This window comes from Narcine bancroftii, chromosome 5 (genome assembly GCF_036971445.1).
Source record: "Narcine bancroftii isolate sNarBan1 chromosome 5, sNarBan1.hap1, whole genome shotgun sequence".
NCBI lineage: Eukaryota > Metazoa > Chordata > Chondrichthyes > Torpediniformes > Narcinidae > Narcine > Narcine bancroftii.
In genome coordinates this window covers 167,159,822-167,175,962 of record NC_091473.1, presented here as the reverse complement: position 1 = coordinate 167,175,962, position 16,141 = coordinate 167,159,822, and the positions used below count along the sequence as shown (strand labels likewise).

At 38.8% G+C, this 16,141-nt stretch overlaps 1 protein-coding gene across 3 annotated transcripts in view; it reads right to left on the bottom strand.

Annotated features, from left to right (window-relative positions):
* Positions 1-16,141, bottom strand: part of arhgef3 (Rho guanine nucleotide exchange factor (GEF) 3) — a 298,141-nt gene that overhangs the window by 186,400 nt on the left and 95,600 nt on the right. For all 3 annotated transcript variants that reach the window (XM_069939639.1, XM_069939640.1, XM_069939638.1), the window contains exon 2: positions 7,597-7,663. In XM_069939639.1, the coding sequence (XP_069795740.1) occupies positions 7,597-7,663 (67 nt within the window). The remainder of the gene's footprint in view (positions 1-7,596; positions 7,664-16,141) is intronic.

The following is a 16,141-nucleotide window of genomic DNA, read 5'->3' as shown; positions in this document are numbered from 1 at the left end:
TAAGATGAAACTTCTGGATTTGCATGTTTACAGAAGTTTGATATGAAGTTTTTTTTTTAATTTTCCAGGAAACTGTACTTTATGTCAGCTACCTGCTAGAAATAATATCTCTGCATCTACATATAAAAATCTAAAGTCAATTTACAACAAATTCCAAATAGATATTTTCAATCCACCATCAGAATGAAATTACTGGGGTGGGGTGTGTGTGTGTGTGTGTGTGTGCGCACACGCTCACACCCACTTTTCAAAATCAGATGACTCAGCTGGTTGATTGAAAATGGCTACATTTTGTTATAATTTTATTTTCAAGTATATTTGTCATGCTATGAAACAATTCTCAAAAACTCAAAATATTTTTAAAGCAAAATAGATTTTTAAAAATGTTTAATTCCCTGTCCACTTCAGGAGTCAGGACGAAGGTCTCGGGCCTGAAAAGGCTGCTTTTTATTTTCTATGGATACTGTATGAACTGCTGAGTTTCTCCAGCACTTTTGTGTAGTGTGCCAGCAATAGTATAGTACGCTTGCGCAACATTCCATGCATATTAAACAAGTGTATATTGTGAGTATAATTATCAATTTGTTCTAAACAAAGAACAACTACCGATATCAAAATGAACTTAAAAAGACATTAGCCTTGAAGCAGTGATCCATGGTGTTCTTTCTTTGGCACTGAGGTCGACTGTGGAACATATCATTGCCATCCACTTTGAAAAGGTTCTCCCAGTGAAAATATGGGATATGAAATTCCTTCTCCATAATGGAATGCATGTGTCGTTCCCCACATAATTATAAATTAACACTGCAGTAACATTTTCAACTTACCAGCTGAGTTCTCAATTCAATTTAGTGATAGATAACCAGATCATATACTTCAAGTGAACACGATATGCTAAAAAAAATTTAAATTATTAATTACACTGGACAACATTTTTTCAAAAGTTTCTTTTTCTGAAAAAATTTGAGAATTATGACAGCTTCAACCTGAACACAAAAATAATTTCAGATTTGCTGCATCACGTAGGAAGCTGGAGAAACATTAAATTGACTTTTATTAAATTTAGCATGTTCAATCGCAAAATGATGTTGACACATTGTGTTAGTTCAACTGATCCAAAAATGTTTTGCCGTTGATTTTCATTTTTACTCAGCATCCGATGACTCTCATGTCAATGTCTAACAATAGTGGGCCAACACTGATGGATTGCAGTTGCCCTGATACCGCTTTTTCATGGTTGTAATGTCCTGGTGAAACCTTTCACTGTGTTCGTCACTGACTGTATCAGCAGGGAAGAATTCAAAGTGAGAATGCAGAAAATGAATGCTTTTTTTAAAATTTTTTATTTTTCGCACCATAAACCACATTGATCAAGATACATACATTTTCCTTTTCAAATATATAGTGTCATTTTCTCCCCCCCCCCTCCCTCTTCCCATCCCACCCTGCCTACCTCCCCTCCCATTCATTTAAAGTACAAAATCTAGGATACATTAAACCAGTCAAACAATGTTGTCACTCAATAAAAATAAACAAGAAATTCCACTGAGTCAATTCTTTTCATTTCCTTCTCCTTCTGTCATTTTAGGTGGCAGATGTCCCCGGTAGGTTTTCTCTATTGTGTTTCATGTATGGCTCCCATATTTGTTCAAATATTGCAATATTATTTCTTAAATTATATGTTATTTTTTCTAATGGAATACATTTATTCATTTCTATATACCATTGTTGTATTCTCAAGTTATCTTCTAATTTCCAGGCTGACATAATACATTTTTTTGCTACAGATAGGGCTATCCTAACAAATCTTTTTTGTGCACTATCCAAACCAAGTCCAAATTCTTTGTTTTTTATGTTACTTAGGAGGAAGATCTCTGGGTTTTTTGGTATATTGCTTTCTGTAATTTTATTTAATATCTGGTTTAGATCTTCCCAAAATTTTTTTCACTTTCTCACACGTCCAGATTGCATGAATTGTTGTTCCCGTTTCTTTTTTACAATGAAAACATCTGTCAGATACTGTTGGGTCCCATTTATTTAACTTTTGAGGTGTAATGTATAGCCTGTGTATCCAGTTATATTGTATCATACGTAACCTTGTGTTTATTGTATTTCTCATCGTTCCAGAGCATAACTTCTCCCATGCTTCCTTCTTTATCTTTATGTTTAAATCTTGTTCCCATTTTTGTTTAGTTTTACCATTTGTTTCCTCATTCTACTTTTCTTGCAGTTTAATATACATATTTGTTATAAATCTTTTGATTATCATTGTGTCTGTAATCACATATTCAAAATTACTTCCCTCTGGTAACCTCAGACTGCTTCCCAATTTGTCCTTCAAGTAGGATTTCAGTTGGTAGTATGCCAGCACTGTATCTTGAGTTATATTGTATTTATCTTTCATTTGTTCAAAGGATAATAATTTATTTCCCGAAAAGCAATTTTCTATTCTTTTGATCCTTTTTTCTCCCATTCTCTAAAGGAAAGGTTATCTATTGTAAAAGGGATTAGCTGATTTTGCGTCAGTAATAGTTTTGGTAATTGGTAATTTGTTTTATTCCTTTCTACATTAATCTTCTTCCAAATATTGAGCAGATGATGTAATACTGGAGAATTCCTACGTTGTACCAATTTTTCATCCCATTTATATAATATATGTTCAGGTATCTTCTCCCCTATTTTTCATGATAGGGCAGCCCAAGATCCATAAAATACATCCAAAAGTATTCAGGAAGCAAATTCTTTGTTGTCCAGTGTAATTATAATGCAAATAACTACTTCAGCAGGACACTTCGCTTAAACTTCTCCAAATGCAGGAGATATTAATGGACCTCATATTTCACCTTTAGTTATTCATTTTCTGCTTTCAGAAACACAACATTTCATAATGCCTTTAAGGCAATTTTACTGGCAAATGTAATCTTTTAAACATCATCAACCTCCAAGGGCAAGAGCAAACAACGTTCTAATTCTCAACGACAAACTTCGCGTTCAATTCCGATCAAGTGTAGATCTTAAGGACACTTCTTCCAAGGCTGAAATCATCAGATTGCACCTTTGCTGCAATCTATCAATGGGCTTTTTCCAATATTTCCCTTCCTCTACAAATAGATATGTGGTTTTCCCTTGATCTCTTGATTTGATGTCACAATGCTTCCTGATATTTTTATGTATGGATCCCCTTTACTGAACCCCTGTCATTCTCTCTCATAAAACTGGTATATCAGACTTCAGAAAAAAAAGCAACAACCCGTCTAATCTACCCTAATTGCTGCCTGCAGTCAAACTTCCCTTGCCACACTGAAGTCCTTGAAAGATCATTCGTCCAAAAACCAGGCTGAACTGGCTACGATAGAATTATGAATTAAAAGCCCTCCTCCTAATCAGTTGCAAACACTGTTTATCACATCTTCAACATTTTCCCCATTACTATCTCCAGTGAAAGCCTTTAAACATGTTTTGTTTTTAGACGAATTGACACACGGTTGTCCAACTGCTTGTCCAACAGGGCACATTCTCTTCCCTTGAAAGATTGGACCTTCTGGATTTCTTGCTTGTTAACATTATGGCTTATACAAATGTCTTGTAATTAAATGGTTTGGGTGTGCTTCAGGCCTTAGCCCAGATTACTTGGTTTGAGAGTTGGGCAGAGACATAGAAATGTGGGACTTGGATAACATTTAAAGGAGGTATGCAGCCCAAAATGAGCTTCTGAATAAAATTTTCTATGTTTTCATTTAATTTACACCCAGAATTGTAAGAGAAACATAAAGAAAAAATGCCTGGCCTTACACCTCACTTTCCAGTGAATCTCAAAAATGTATGGCATGGAAATTACTTGTAGCCCCTTCGGTACAAAAGTTATTATATTTGTCTAGTGATGCACAGAGAACACAATGACTGACTGGTCGAAGAGTCAATCAAGTCTCTGGAGGCAGCTGACAAGAAATAAATTCAAAATACATTATTTCTGAATTCTACCAAATGAACACCAGGGCTAGTGCATGTTCAGAGCACAGCCAGAGGACTAATAATGTCCAGAGTGCTTTCCAGGGACAGGAAGTTAGAGCATTTCTGGGCAAGATCAACTCCAAACCCCAGATGTTGAAGTTCCTTTTCACTCTCTTATTTCAAAAAATTCTTGATTCAATCACACCTCGATCCACCATCAGCGGTCCTGCTTTACTCCACCATTCTGATTAAATATTTCAACGTTACATGTTTAAATAATTCATAACATTAGGAAAGGACAGAAACTGGCCACTGAGCCTATCAAGTCACTTGATATGTAATAATGGCAAAATTAAGTGTGGCTGGATAGAGACGGCATGTCAGTTGACAAGTTTTAACAATTTTGTTATCATTGCCACCTCACTACAGTTGTTTGAAGGCAGCAGCAATCGCGATTTGTGAAACGACCTACTGATTTGTGATAGGGAGCCTGTAGAATCAGGGAATGCTAGAAAAGTTAGAAGGGAAAAATGCTGGAAAAGTTATTGCTGAGAAGGGAATAACTTTTCCAGCATTCCCTGACTGCAGGCTCCCATTCAAATTACAGATGGGATAGGAAGGAGCTAGCTTACTGACAATAAAGTTATCTTCAGGTTAATTTTTCAAAGGTAACCAAAAATGCAAGAAACATTCATGAGCTAGTCGGCATTTATGGTGAGACCAGCAATCTGCTAATTCAGTTGGAGGATCAGAAGGTTGCTCGCCAAGCACCAAATCTTGTAAAACTGAGAGAGAAAGCCATGAATATTTAGCTATCGAGCCAAATGAAGAGGGAGAAAACTAACATGGAGGGATTTTACTGAAACCAGACTGAAAGGACGAGTATTTCCGCCAATGAAACATTGTACATCAGAGATAACTCACATCCCCATTATCTACAAAAATGTTCATTCTGTAAAAGCATAACCAAGCTTTCTTCATTTTAACCTTTAAGACCCTTGGAATGTAAGCTTTGCTCAAGGAGAGTTGTAGTACTCACTCATTAAGGGAACCTTTAATACTGCCACTTCTGCAGCTGTTATTGCATGAGCACCACGCTTAGTGACTCGACGGTGGAAGCATTTGCTGTGAGGTTCTGCAAATCTTGAAAGCATGAAGGAATGCAGAACCACATGTGAAGAAAATGCACTGCCTAAGAGATAATATTAATTAAGTGGTGTGTTTGTCTATGATATTCAAAAAAAATCATAGTACATGAGGAGGAGATATTTGATCAGGGACTGTAGATTGATGTAGTTAAATTACAGGGTGGGTTGGAATCATTGTTCTTCAGCATAAGAAAGTTTACTTCTGTAAAAAAAAACAACCTCCCATATCTGGAATGATTGAGCTTAATTGAATGGAAAGACAGATACAGTTATAAAAAAAACCCTGGTATCCGGCACCTATGGAGATTGGTAGATGCTGGAATAAGCTTTTTTTTTCCAGTTGCTTGAGACTCACTGATATGATGCCTAACCAACACGAAGAATAAACAGTTTAAAAGGCAAAATGTAAAGTAATTTGAAAAAAAATCAATACTGGTGTAAAGTTCCTTTTAATCAGGAAATTCCAACCCAATCGCTTGTGCTGCAACAGCATTGCACTAGCCGCTAAACTAACCGTGTCGCCATCATAATTAATCCCACTTCCGCAAGTTTACAGATCAAGGCTTACTGATATACTTAATAATATACTGATAAAGAAATACTCTTACTAAGCAGGGATAAGGAGACACTTTAAGAGAGTCATCCCAATGGCAGGCGGCATCAACCAGCTCCATCCTGGGTGACGCCATTTTATTCAAACACAACTTTATTCAAACAGCTGCTACGAGCAAAGCATGACCAAGACACTCCGCTGGCTGAATATTTGCTCCTATCTTCAACAAAGATCTATGGGTTACTTGGGAGAATATTTACATTTGCTATTTTAACTTTTATTCAAATTTCTATTTATCTATTTGTTTATTTATTTATTTTCCTTGAATTTTTTTTCCCCAGTTACTTGATATTGCCAGTTGCTTGAATTCCAGATAACAGGGGTTTTACTTTATTAGCAAAGAGATATGCCAACTGCAAAAGCACAATTTTAACGAATATGCTCAACAAAGGGTTAATGAATTGGGTGAGAAAATAACTTGGTGGGAAAGTGACTGCCTTCTAACATGACCTTCCCTGTGCTGCAGTGAGATAGTAACTAATACTACAAAGAATATAGTAAAAGTAAATACACCAAGAATAAGGACATCCCAACATTTCCCAGCTGTTTGCAGTCAATACAAGGGAATATGATACTGTATAAACAAGCATCATCAGTTGTGTGAAACTCATGCAAAATTGTAAGGTCTCACGCAGACCCCTGCCAAATGGGATGAACACTCTGTATGCTTTGAGACGGGCTCAGTGTAGAGAATGAGTTTCTGAACTCTTTCTCGCTTTCGTTATCAAAGTTGAATAAAGTAAGCTGTTGAACTCTTCATTGGTTCTGCTGTTTGTTTTATTATAGTGCGGGCGGACTTTCACAGACACTGTCTCAGATCCTCACTGCTACATTTGCATGGAGTCCACACAGAAATATTTCCTGGCACCGCTGAAGTAAGACACCTTCCAATAGATTATCTCACAATCCCAAAAACACTTCATTTGTTTTCAAGCATTAATTGTTTTCAAATACAAATTTAAAAACAGAATTCGATTTTGTTTCTATGATGTGACTAGCCCTAGCATTTAAAAAAAAAGACATCTCAAAATCTCTCTGGCATCTCATTGTCAGCCATTTGATAATTGAGAAAAAAAAAGGTCCTTCCACGTCACATCAGTGAGATCTTCATTTCCTGGCTGTCACTCTAATTGTGGCATCAATGACTCAAGTGTGAAGGTCACAGAGTTCAGAACAGAATTCAAATTTAGTGACAGTTGACCAGAATGCAAATGGAAATAACTATCAAAACACAATCTCCACTAATTTAGCTGGCAGTGTTTTCCCAATGTTACAAACTATTTGACTTCTATTTTTCACATTTTAATATTGGAGCTAAGTGAACACCAAGAATTCATGAAATAAGCCCTCGAGTTTGATTCATTACATAGATTAATAATTTGCATGTGAAGAAGTATAAAATTATAACACCTAGTTTGGTAATTCAGGCACTCAGAAAAATAACATCCATCATTTAGATTTCATGTGACATTTTATGGAAGTCTCTGTTTTATTCCTCCTGGAAGCATTGACAGGAATACTATCTGTCACCAGCACATACATCTTAGCAATCACTTGACTATTTTTAGGGAGAATGAACCTCTTCAACTTTGCAAGTCTATTCCCACCATTAATTACCCATTTACATTAATCCTACATTAACTCTTTTTTTCCTCACATTGTCATCAACTCTTTCCCAGATTCTACCACTCACCTACATACCACTCACCTGCATAATGGAGACGATATACAATGGCCAATTAACTGACCATCTTACATCCGTACAACCCATACAAATTAATTGTACGTGAGAGACTTTGAAATATTTTACCTGACATAGGGGTGATCCCAGTCAATAAACCCTTTGCTTTAGAAAAGGTTTCATTAAAGACAGGGTGCACTTACCCCTTTGAAGTTCCAGCCACTGACCACAGAAAGCAGTGACGAGGAGCTACCTTCTTGCAAGGTAGACCTGGGAAACAAAAAAGAAAATAGACTGTTTACAATTGTATCAAATTCTCCAAATTTCAGTCAGTAGATTTAAAGTTCCAATGGTGTCGTGAATGAGCCTGCATCTACTGTATTTCTCATTTCATCTGTGCAGATGGAATCATTGAAGCTTATCTTGAGAGTAAAAAAATTGTTTTAAAATGCATTTTGCACTTATGATGCTATAGAAATCATAGTCCTTCTTGCAGCTACTTTGCACTTCGCTTACCAAAGCACGAAAGAACATTGGTTGGCTTACTGATTAGCGCAACGCCTTTACAGCACCAGCGGTCTGGACCGGGGTTCAAATCCTGAGCTGTCTATAAGGTGTTTACACATTCTCCCCATGTCTGCATAGGTTTTTCCCGGGGGCTCCCACCGTTCGAAACGCATCAGGGGTGTAGGTTAATAGGGGTGTAGGTTAATTGGGTGCAAATTGGACAGCATGAATTAATGGGCTGAAATGGCCTGTTACCGTGCTGTATGTATAAATTTAAATTTTTCTATTTTGTCAGTCGTAGTTTTGATGTTCAATATGTTGAAATTCTGTATACATACATTTCCAAAAGTTTGCTTTTCACAACATTTGACAGTTTCTTAATTACTTTAGGATTGTATATGCAATTTTCATACCAATTCAATGTTTTCATTGTACTTTGTATAAGGAATGCTAAGGCAGTACTCTTAAACTTGCTTTGTCTTGGTCCGATTGTGTATGCAACCCATTTCTGGTAGTATTCTGAATCTCTTGCTTATGACTAAACAATATTTGTTTCTGACTCACTCAGAATTAGCCTGTGTTTTCAATGTTGCAAAAACATATGCCTCAAATATCCCAGGCCCCATTCCATTAGAGCCAACAATGGGGGAGAACTAATCAAGGACAGAGAGGCAGGCAATGCCAATTGGAAGGGACCTCTCTGCTGCCCCTTTTTCCTTGACAGGAACACCCTGCAATCCATTCCACAATGGCCTATTCAAGCCACTTGCCCACCATTCTTGACCAAAATGTTCCAACTCAAAACCAAGGTGGTAAAGAGCTGGTATGAAATTGCGTTTAGAAGTTTGAAGGAGAGGGAGCTGGGGTTTCTACCTTTAAACCGATAGAATGTTTTTCCCATTTTCAACAAGGGCTTTGCAAAATGCTAAGGAGAAATACAGAAGTAAAGCATGAAATGATTCAAGAGGCATTTGAGTTTATAGAGTTAATTTTTCTCTGACCTACTCCAGCTAGCATTTGAGGCGTTGTTGTTTTCCTGAAGTCTATAGCTAGATGATAATAACATTTCAAACATTCTTGGAACATGGTCAAAAATTGAAAGAGTTAACATAAAACCAGTTTTGGACACAAATCGCTCCAATCATTTCATTATAAATCTAGGATATGCGCAACGCAGTTACTATCTGACCAAGGTCTTTCACACAGCATCGCAACACATAGTAACTATAATTGAGGGCTTTTTTTTTCCCACTTTTGTAATTAATCTCATGAAATTAATGCCATGTAAAATGCATCCACAACAAATTGACCTTCACACAGTTCAGATCTGTATCATGTGTGAGTAAACACTGATTAGAATTATCTTGAAGAGATAACCAAACCTAGTTTTGACCCAGATCTGACACGCTGAAGAGTTTAACGGACTCATCAGGCCATCATTCCAATCAGCACGGCTGTGGTCGGGTGATTTTAAGGGGGCTGATGATAATAACAGTGGTGAGATGCTGTTTGGAGACTCTTGCAAGTGGTATGTTGGAAGCACCCACGCGAAATGAGTGATTTCTCAATGTGTTCTCAGTGCATCTGTCTGCAACTCCTACAATAAGTCCATTACATTGCTGAGCCTCCTTCTGCCTTCAACCATACTAGATTTTTTTTAAAATGCCACTCTGATATCAAAATATTGCTGATTCAATAAGAACTAGAGAATGCAGATCTTCTAAAATGGATGAAACATGAGCCAGTGCAAACTCAGGAAGTGTGAAATCTTTGTACAGTATCAACACAATACCATCCTGGCCAAAAGGCTAACAATAGACATTTTCTGGATAGTAGAAAGGGATAGCAAAAGAGAAGAACAAAGTGGTCGACTTTAAGGAAATATTCCTGGGGAGCAATGCGCAAACAAACTCCAGGATTTCAGGGAAATCAGTTTTTCACTTTAAAAAAAAATAGCCATTCCACTCCACCAACTCATTCAATGATGCAATATGGGCGATGAATACTGAGAAATGATTACAAATCCGCTCACTACATGCAGAAGTACTTCAAAGTTCTTTGTGCCTCTCAAAGTCATGAACAGTGCCATTTGAGATCATCCTGGATCAGGCACAATTTATTATCAGACGACCAAATCCTTTGCCGTGCTTAAAAGTAATAAAGAAAAAGGTCATGACAAACTAATTTTTTTAATTGTAAATTCAGCACAATATTTGAAGCCAAGCAAAGTACAAGCATTCCTTGAGCTACCTTCAAAGCATCTTCTTTTACAGTACAGGCAAATAGCCAATATTACGTAAAATTGCGATATGCATATTCAAATAAACTCCACTGATCACAACTACAAAAAAATGTTATCGAATAAACTTTGAAATACAGGGATCCTTTTGATGAATGTTCGGGTAATTAATTGAAGTGAATAGCAGTAGAAATTCCAAGGTTTGTGTTGGAACTACTGAGTCTAAGATCTTGGTTGGCCATCAATAATGGAATGATTCATATCATAGATGCTGAAATGCAGCCTGGATAACTTGCAGGGTTGTAGGACTGAAGGAGATCAGAGGCAGGGAGTAGCAACACTTAAAAAAAAAACCAAAATGAATCTTATAATTGGGAGCACACTGTCTCAGTGATAGTCAGGACCACAACAGCAGGGCTTGTTAATTGCCCACGTTATGGAAGATAGAATGAGGGAGACCAGCAAAAAGTCCATTGGCATAGTCAAAGCGAAAGAAAAAAATAACAAAAGTATAGACAAACGTTTTTAAAAGCTTATAATATAAAGCATTGCAAGAATGTAGAGATAAGTGAAACACAAAATTCTGCAGATGTAGTAAAATCACAGAAATATTGGGGGAACTCAATGGGTCTCACAGCATCCATAAGAGGTAAAGATATATAACCAACGTTTCAGGCCTGAGCCCTTCTTCAAGGTACGAGTGAAAAGCAGGCATCTGGGGAGAAGGAAAGAAAGAGTAGGGGGTAGAAGCACAGAACAGCCACATCTGTAAACGTTGCTATAGTGACAAAGTCCAATACCTGGTTGATAAAGGTGTCGTTTTATAAGTCGATATCCTTACACAGCTCAGAAAAATGTGAAACGTTAGAGGAACTAGGCGATGCCAGTCCATCAGATATTCTCCTTCAAACAATGTCATTTTCCCTCTACCACCATCAACTCGACCCTCAGCCAAGAGTCCGTAATGCACTATTTTTAAAAAAAATTAGTGCAAAAGAAAAAAAAAATTAGTGCAAAAGAAAAAAAAAGTGAGCCAATGTCTGTGGTTCATTGACTATTTGGAAATTTGATGGCAGAGGGGAAGAAGCTGTCCTTGTAACATTAGGTGCTCATCTTCAGGCTCCCGTACCTTCTTCCTGGTGGTAGCAGTGAGCAGAGGGCATGACCTGGGTGGGGAGGATAATAGAGGCTGCTTTCTTGAGACACCACCTCTTGTAGGTATCCTTAATGGAGTGAAGACTGGTGCCCATGATGTTGCTCGCCAAGTTCACAACTCTCTGTAGTCTTTTCCTATGCATTGGCCCCTTCATACCAGACAGTGATGCAAGTCAGAATGCTCTCCACAGTACACCTGTAGAAATCTGCAAGAGTCTTTGGTGGCATACCAAATCTTCTCAAACTCCTAACGACATATAGTCACTAACGAGCCTTCTTCATGATTGCATTGACATGGATAGATCTTCAGAAATGGTGACACAAAGGAATTTGAGGTTCCTCACCCTCTCCACTGCTGACACCTCGATGAAGACTGGTTTGTGTTCTTCTGATTTCCCCCTCCTGAAGTCCACAGTCAGTTCCTTAGTTTTGCTTATTGCTGAGTGCAAGGTTGTTGTTGAGACACCACTCAATTAGCTGATCTATATCCCTCCTGTACGCTTTTCATTGTCGTTTGTCATTCAGCCACACAGTCATGGGCGTAGAGTGAGTCCAGCATGGGACTAAGCATTTCGTTGAGGTATGCCTGTGTTGATTTTCAGTGAGGAGACGTTCCTACTGATCTGCACTGACTGTAGTGCTCCGATGAGGAAGTCAAGGATCCAGTTGCAGAGGGAGATGCAGAGGTCCATTGATGTGTTCCATTTCCCTCATTATAGTATTTAACAATTTTTGAAGCGAGCTCATTCATGAGTAAAGGAAATCATTTTTTTTTTCAAAGATATTTAGTGAAACAAAATCCAGATAAAATGGCATTTTTTCATTATCATTTAAAACAGCAGGTCTCAACAAACTCTGCAGAAAAATTTGAACCTGCCTCCACATATTTAGCCTCATGCTAGGCAGAAGAGAACATCATGTACAGTTATTCTTCAGAGTTTGCCCCTGCTGGATAAGTTTTCACAGCAAGAATCACAACACCTTGCAGAAACAAGGACATCACAAAGAACTGTCAAGAAACAACAGGAATCTGTTTATTGCTTTTCTCAAGGTCACACTGAACACAATCTCAGCCTTAATCTTCTAACTTTCTCCTGAAAAAGAAATTGGAGGTGATGAACTGCAAATTGTGATGTGGCTACATACCTAGAATGGTCAGGAGACAAAGGAGATGATCGTAGACTTCAGGAGGACCAGGAATTACCACATCAACAACTCTGCAGTAGTGCGAGTGGAGAGCATCAAGTTCCTTGGAGTTCACTTAACTAGTGACCTATCATGGACACACATCTCCTCACTTGTCAGGAAAGCGCAACAACGAATGCACTTCCTGAGAAGACTGAAGAGGACAAGGCTATGGGTCACCATGCAAACCTTCTACTGACCTGGCAGACTACATCACAGTGTGGTACAGTTGTTGCAGGGAAATGGATTGGAGGTCAATCCACAGGACCATACAAGTGGCAGAGAGGATTACTGGAGTCTCACTTCACCCTCCCCCCCCCACCCCCTCCCCATCGACGTGATCTGCCGGGATCATTGTCTGAAGAGGGAGCACAAAATCATTGAGGACCCCTTCAACCCTGCACACAGCATCTTTCAGCTGCTCCCATTGGGAAAGAGATCAGGAGGATCAGAGCCATCACCACCGGGCTGAGGAACAGGTTCTTCCCATGGATAATGACCAAAGGAACTGCTCACACTGACCATTCAAATCTCTCATATTCATGAAGCAATATTTATTTATTTATATGAATACTTGTCCTGCAAATGCATTGTTGGTCTGTATGTCTGTTATGTCTGGTTGTCTATCTGCATGCTTTGCACCAAGGACTGGAGAACGCTGTTTCTTCAGGTTTTACTTGTACATTCAGATGATTTGAAAGATTTGTCCAAAGTAGCTGCCATATTGTTTGAGTAACACTGCCTACTTGAATGATGAATTTCTGCTTTTCACTTTTACCAGATCTCTTCTTCTTCAGCAGACCCCTGGGATCAAGTTATGGGCTGAGGCGGTTAATGAGGCTAATGTGGGAAATGATAGGGCAGGAGGTGACTGCATAATTTTTTGAGATGATACAGTCCTTCCTCCACTTACATGAGGCTTTGTATGTTCCCAGTGATGGCCCAGGATCTTAATTCTGAATGCTACATCACTACTTTTGCACCTCTAATCTTTTGTTATGGACCAGAGGTTCCCAGGAGCTGGTTAGGATATTGCAAGTCTTCAAGGAAGCTTTGGGCACACCCTTGAAGCGTTTCCTGTGTCTGGTAATCTCCTCCCTGTGACACAACTCTGAATTTGTGCAATGCTTTGAGAGTCTAATGTTAGAGTAACTTGTTCTTCCAACAGAGTCGACTGAAAATAGCCCAAGGTCTCAGCACAGGAGGTGCTGGCCTGGTCAAGGACACCCAAGTTGATTCTCCTTCCCTTCCAGTGAATTTAAAAGATTTTAAAACAGCAGGTCTCAACAAACTCTGCAGAGAAATTTGAACCTGCCTCCACATATTTACGATCATCTCCTGTGTCTCCTGACCATGTCAGCGTTGGTGACATCATTCAGTGATCAAAATAATGAGGCCAAGGGGAGAATGATTAGGACCCATGACCTGCCTAAGAAATGCTGGGCTAACTTCCTGGTGTTGAGGTGATTAACATCCAATAGTCTTCCTCTGAGTGAGATGGTACGTCACCCTGTGAAAAGTTTGCCTCTCAAGTCCCACTGGCGACGATTTTACTCAAGCTCTTAAATGAGACAATGACAAATGCTGCCTTCATGTCTGAGCTATTCACACTCATCTCTCCACTGGAATTCTTTGGTTTCAATTCTGTAAATCAACTTGAGAGCCATCTGGAAAAAGCCCAAACTCTGCATCATAAATTGGACTGTTTCATGTACATTACAACACTTTTCTATGAGGAGAACTTGAATTTACCCACAAATGTTGCAAGTTGTCCATGTCTATACTAATGTTTTAACTTTATTTGGACAGCTAATTCGAGAGTGCAAGTCTTCCATACTATGGTCAATGTGCTGTTTATCATTTTTATATTCAATGTTTGTTTAGAGTAAGTGAATAGAATTGACTGAAAACTGGTTTCTTTGATGGTGGGAACTTTAGGATCAGCCCACCAACAGCACGCATATGGGGCTTCACCACAATTCAGGACAGGGATGTTTTCAGCCTTCTTCCCCCATGACTTCGTTCTCTTCATCATTCACGGCTGGAAAGAGCAGGATTGGAGAACTTTGATTTGATCCACTTGTTGTCATGGGGAAGGGAAATAATTGGGGTTAAATAAGTAGATCTACCAGATAGTTGGCAAAGAAGCACTGAGCCTAATAATCTTCTATGCTCCCCATTAATTTGATAAAGACTTCAATTAAAAGGAGAAAATGTACAAGCAAATTTCATATTCTCTTGTCGAACTTTTACATTCAGATTCATTGCCAGGATATATGACATCACATACTTACTCTAAATGATATTAAGCTGAGAGCATTGAATATAAAAATGATAAACAGCATATTGACCATAGTATAGAAGACTTGCATTCTGGAATTAGCTGTCCCAATAAAGTTAAAACATTAGTATAAACATGGACAAGGTTTAATTACCACTTATTGATAGTGCAAAAGAACTGTACATAACCTACACATGTAAACAAATAAAAAACCATAAACAGATAACAAATGTAAACAAATTGACTATGCAATGCAGAAAGTGTTTTTTAAAAAAATCAATAAAAGTGTGCAAGTAAGAGTCCTTAAATGAGCCTCTGGTTGAGTTTGTTGATGGAGCAGCTGTTCCTCAACCTGGTGGTGCGAGTCTTGTGGCATCTATACCTCTTTCCTGATGGTAGCAGTGAGAACAGAGTGTATGCTGAGGTGGGGTGGATCCTTGATGACTGCTGCTGCTCTCTGACGGCAGCATTCCCTGTAGAATGGTGGGGAGGATTTTGCTTGTGATGCCCTGGGCTGTGTCCACTATCTTTTGGAGGGCTTTACATTCAGGGGTATAGGTGTCCCCATACCAGACCATGATGCAGCCGGTCAGCACACTTTCCACCACACATCTGTAGAGATTTGCCAGGGTTCCCGATGACATATCAAACCTCTGCAAACTCTTGAGGAAGTCGAGGTGCTGACATGTTTCCTTCATGATGCCATTAGAGTGTTGGGTCCAGGAAAGATCCTCCAAGGTAGGAACTCCCAAAAATTTTAATTTGCACATGCTCTCCATATCTAATCCCCAATGATCAGTGGATTGTATACTGTGGTTGTCCCTTCCTAAAGTCAACAATCAGCTCCTTAGTTTTGGTGACATTGAGTACAAGGTAGTTGTTGGTGCACCATTCAGCCAAGTTTTCCATCTCCATCCTGTACGCTGACTCATCCCCTTCCTTTACACAACCCACTACCGTGGTATCATCAGTGAATTTGTAGATGGTGTTATTGTCGTACCAAGCCACACAGTTCTAAGTGTAAAGTGAGTAGAGCAGGGGGCTAAAAATGCAGCCCTGTGTTGCTCTGGTACTAATGGAGATTGTGGAGATGTTCTTACCAATCCTCAATGATTGTGGTCTGGAGGTAAGGAAATCCATGATCCAAACTCCAGTTTGCCGATCAATTTTGAGGGGATGATGGTGTTAAATTCTGAACTGTAGTCGATAAAAAGCATCCTGATGTAGGCATCTTTGTTGTCCAGGCGTTCCAGGGCTTTGTGTAGAGCCAGTGAGATGGCATCCGCCGTAGACCTGTTACTACGATAGGCGAACTAGAACGTATCCATGTCACCGCTCAGACAGGAGCTGATTTGCTTCATCACCAGCCTTTCAAAACATT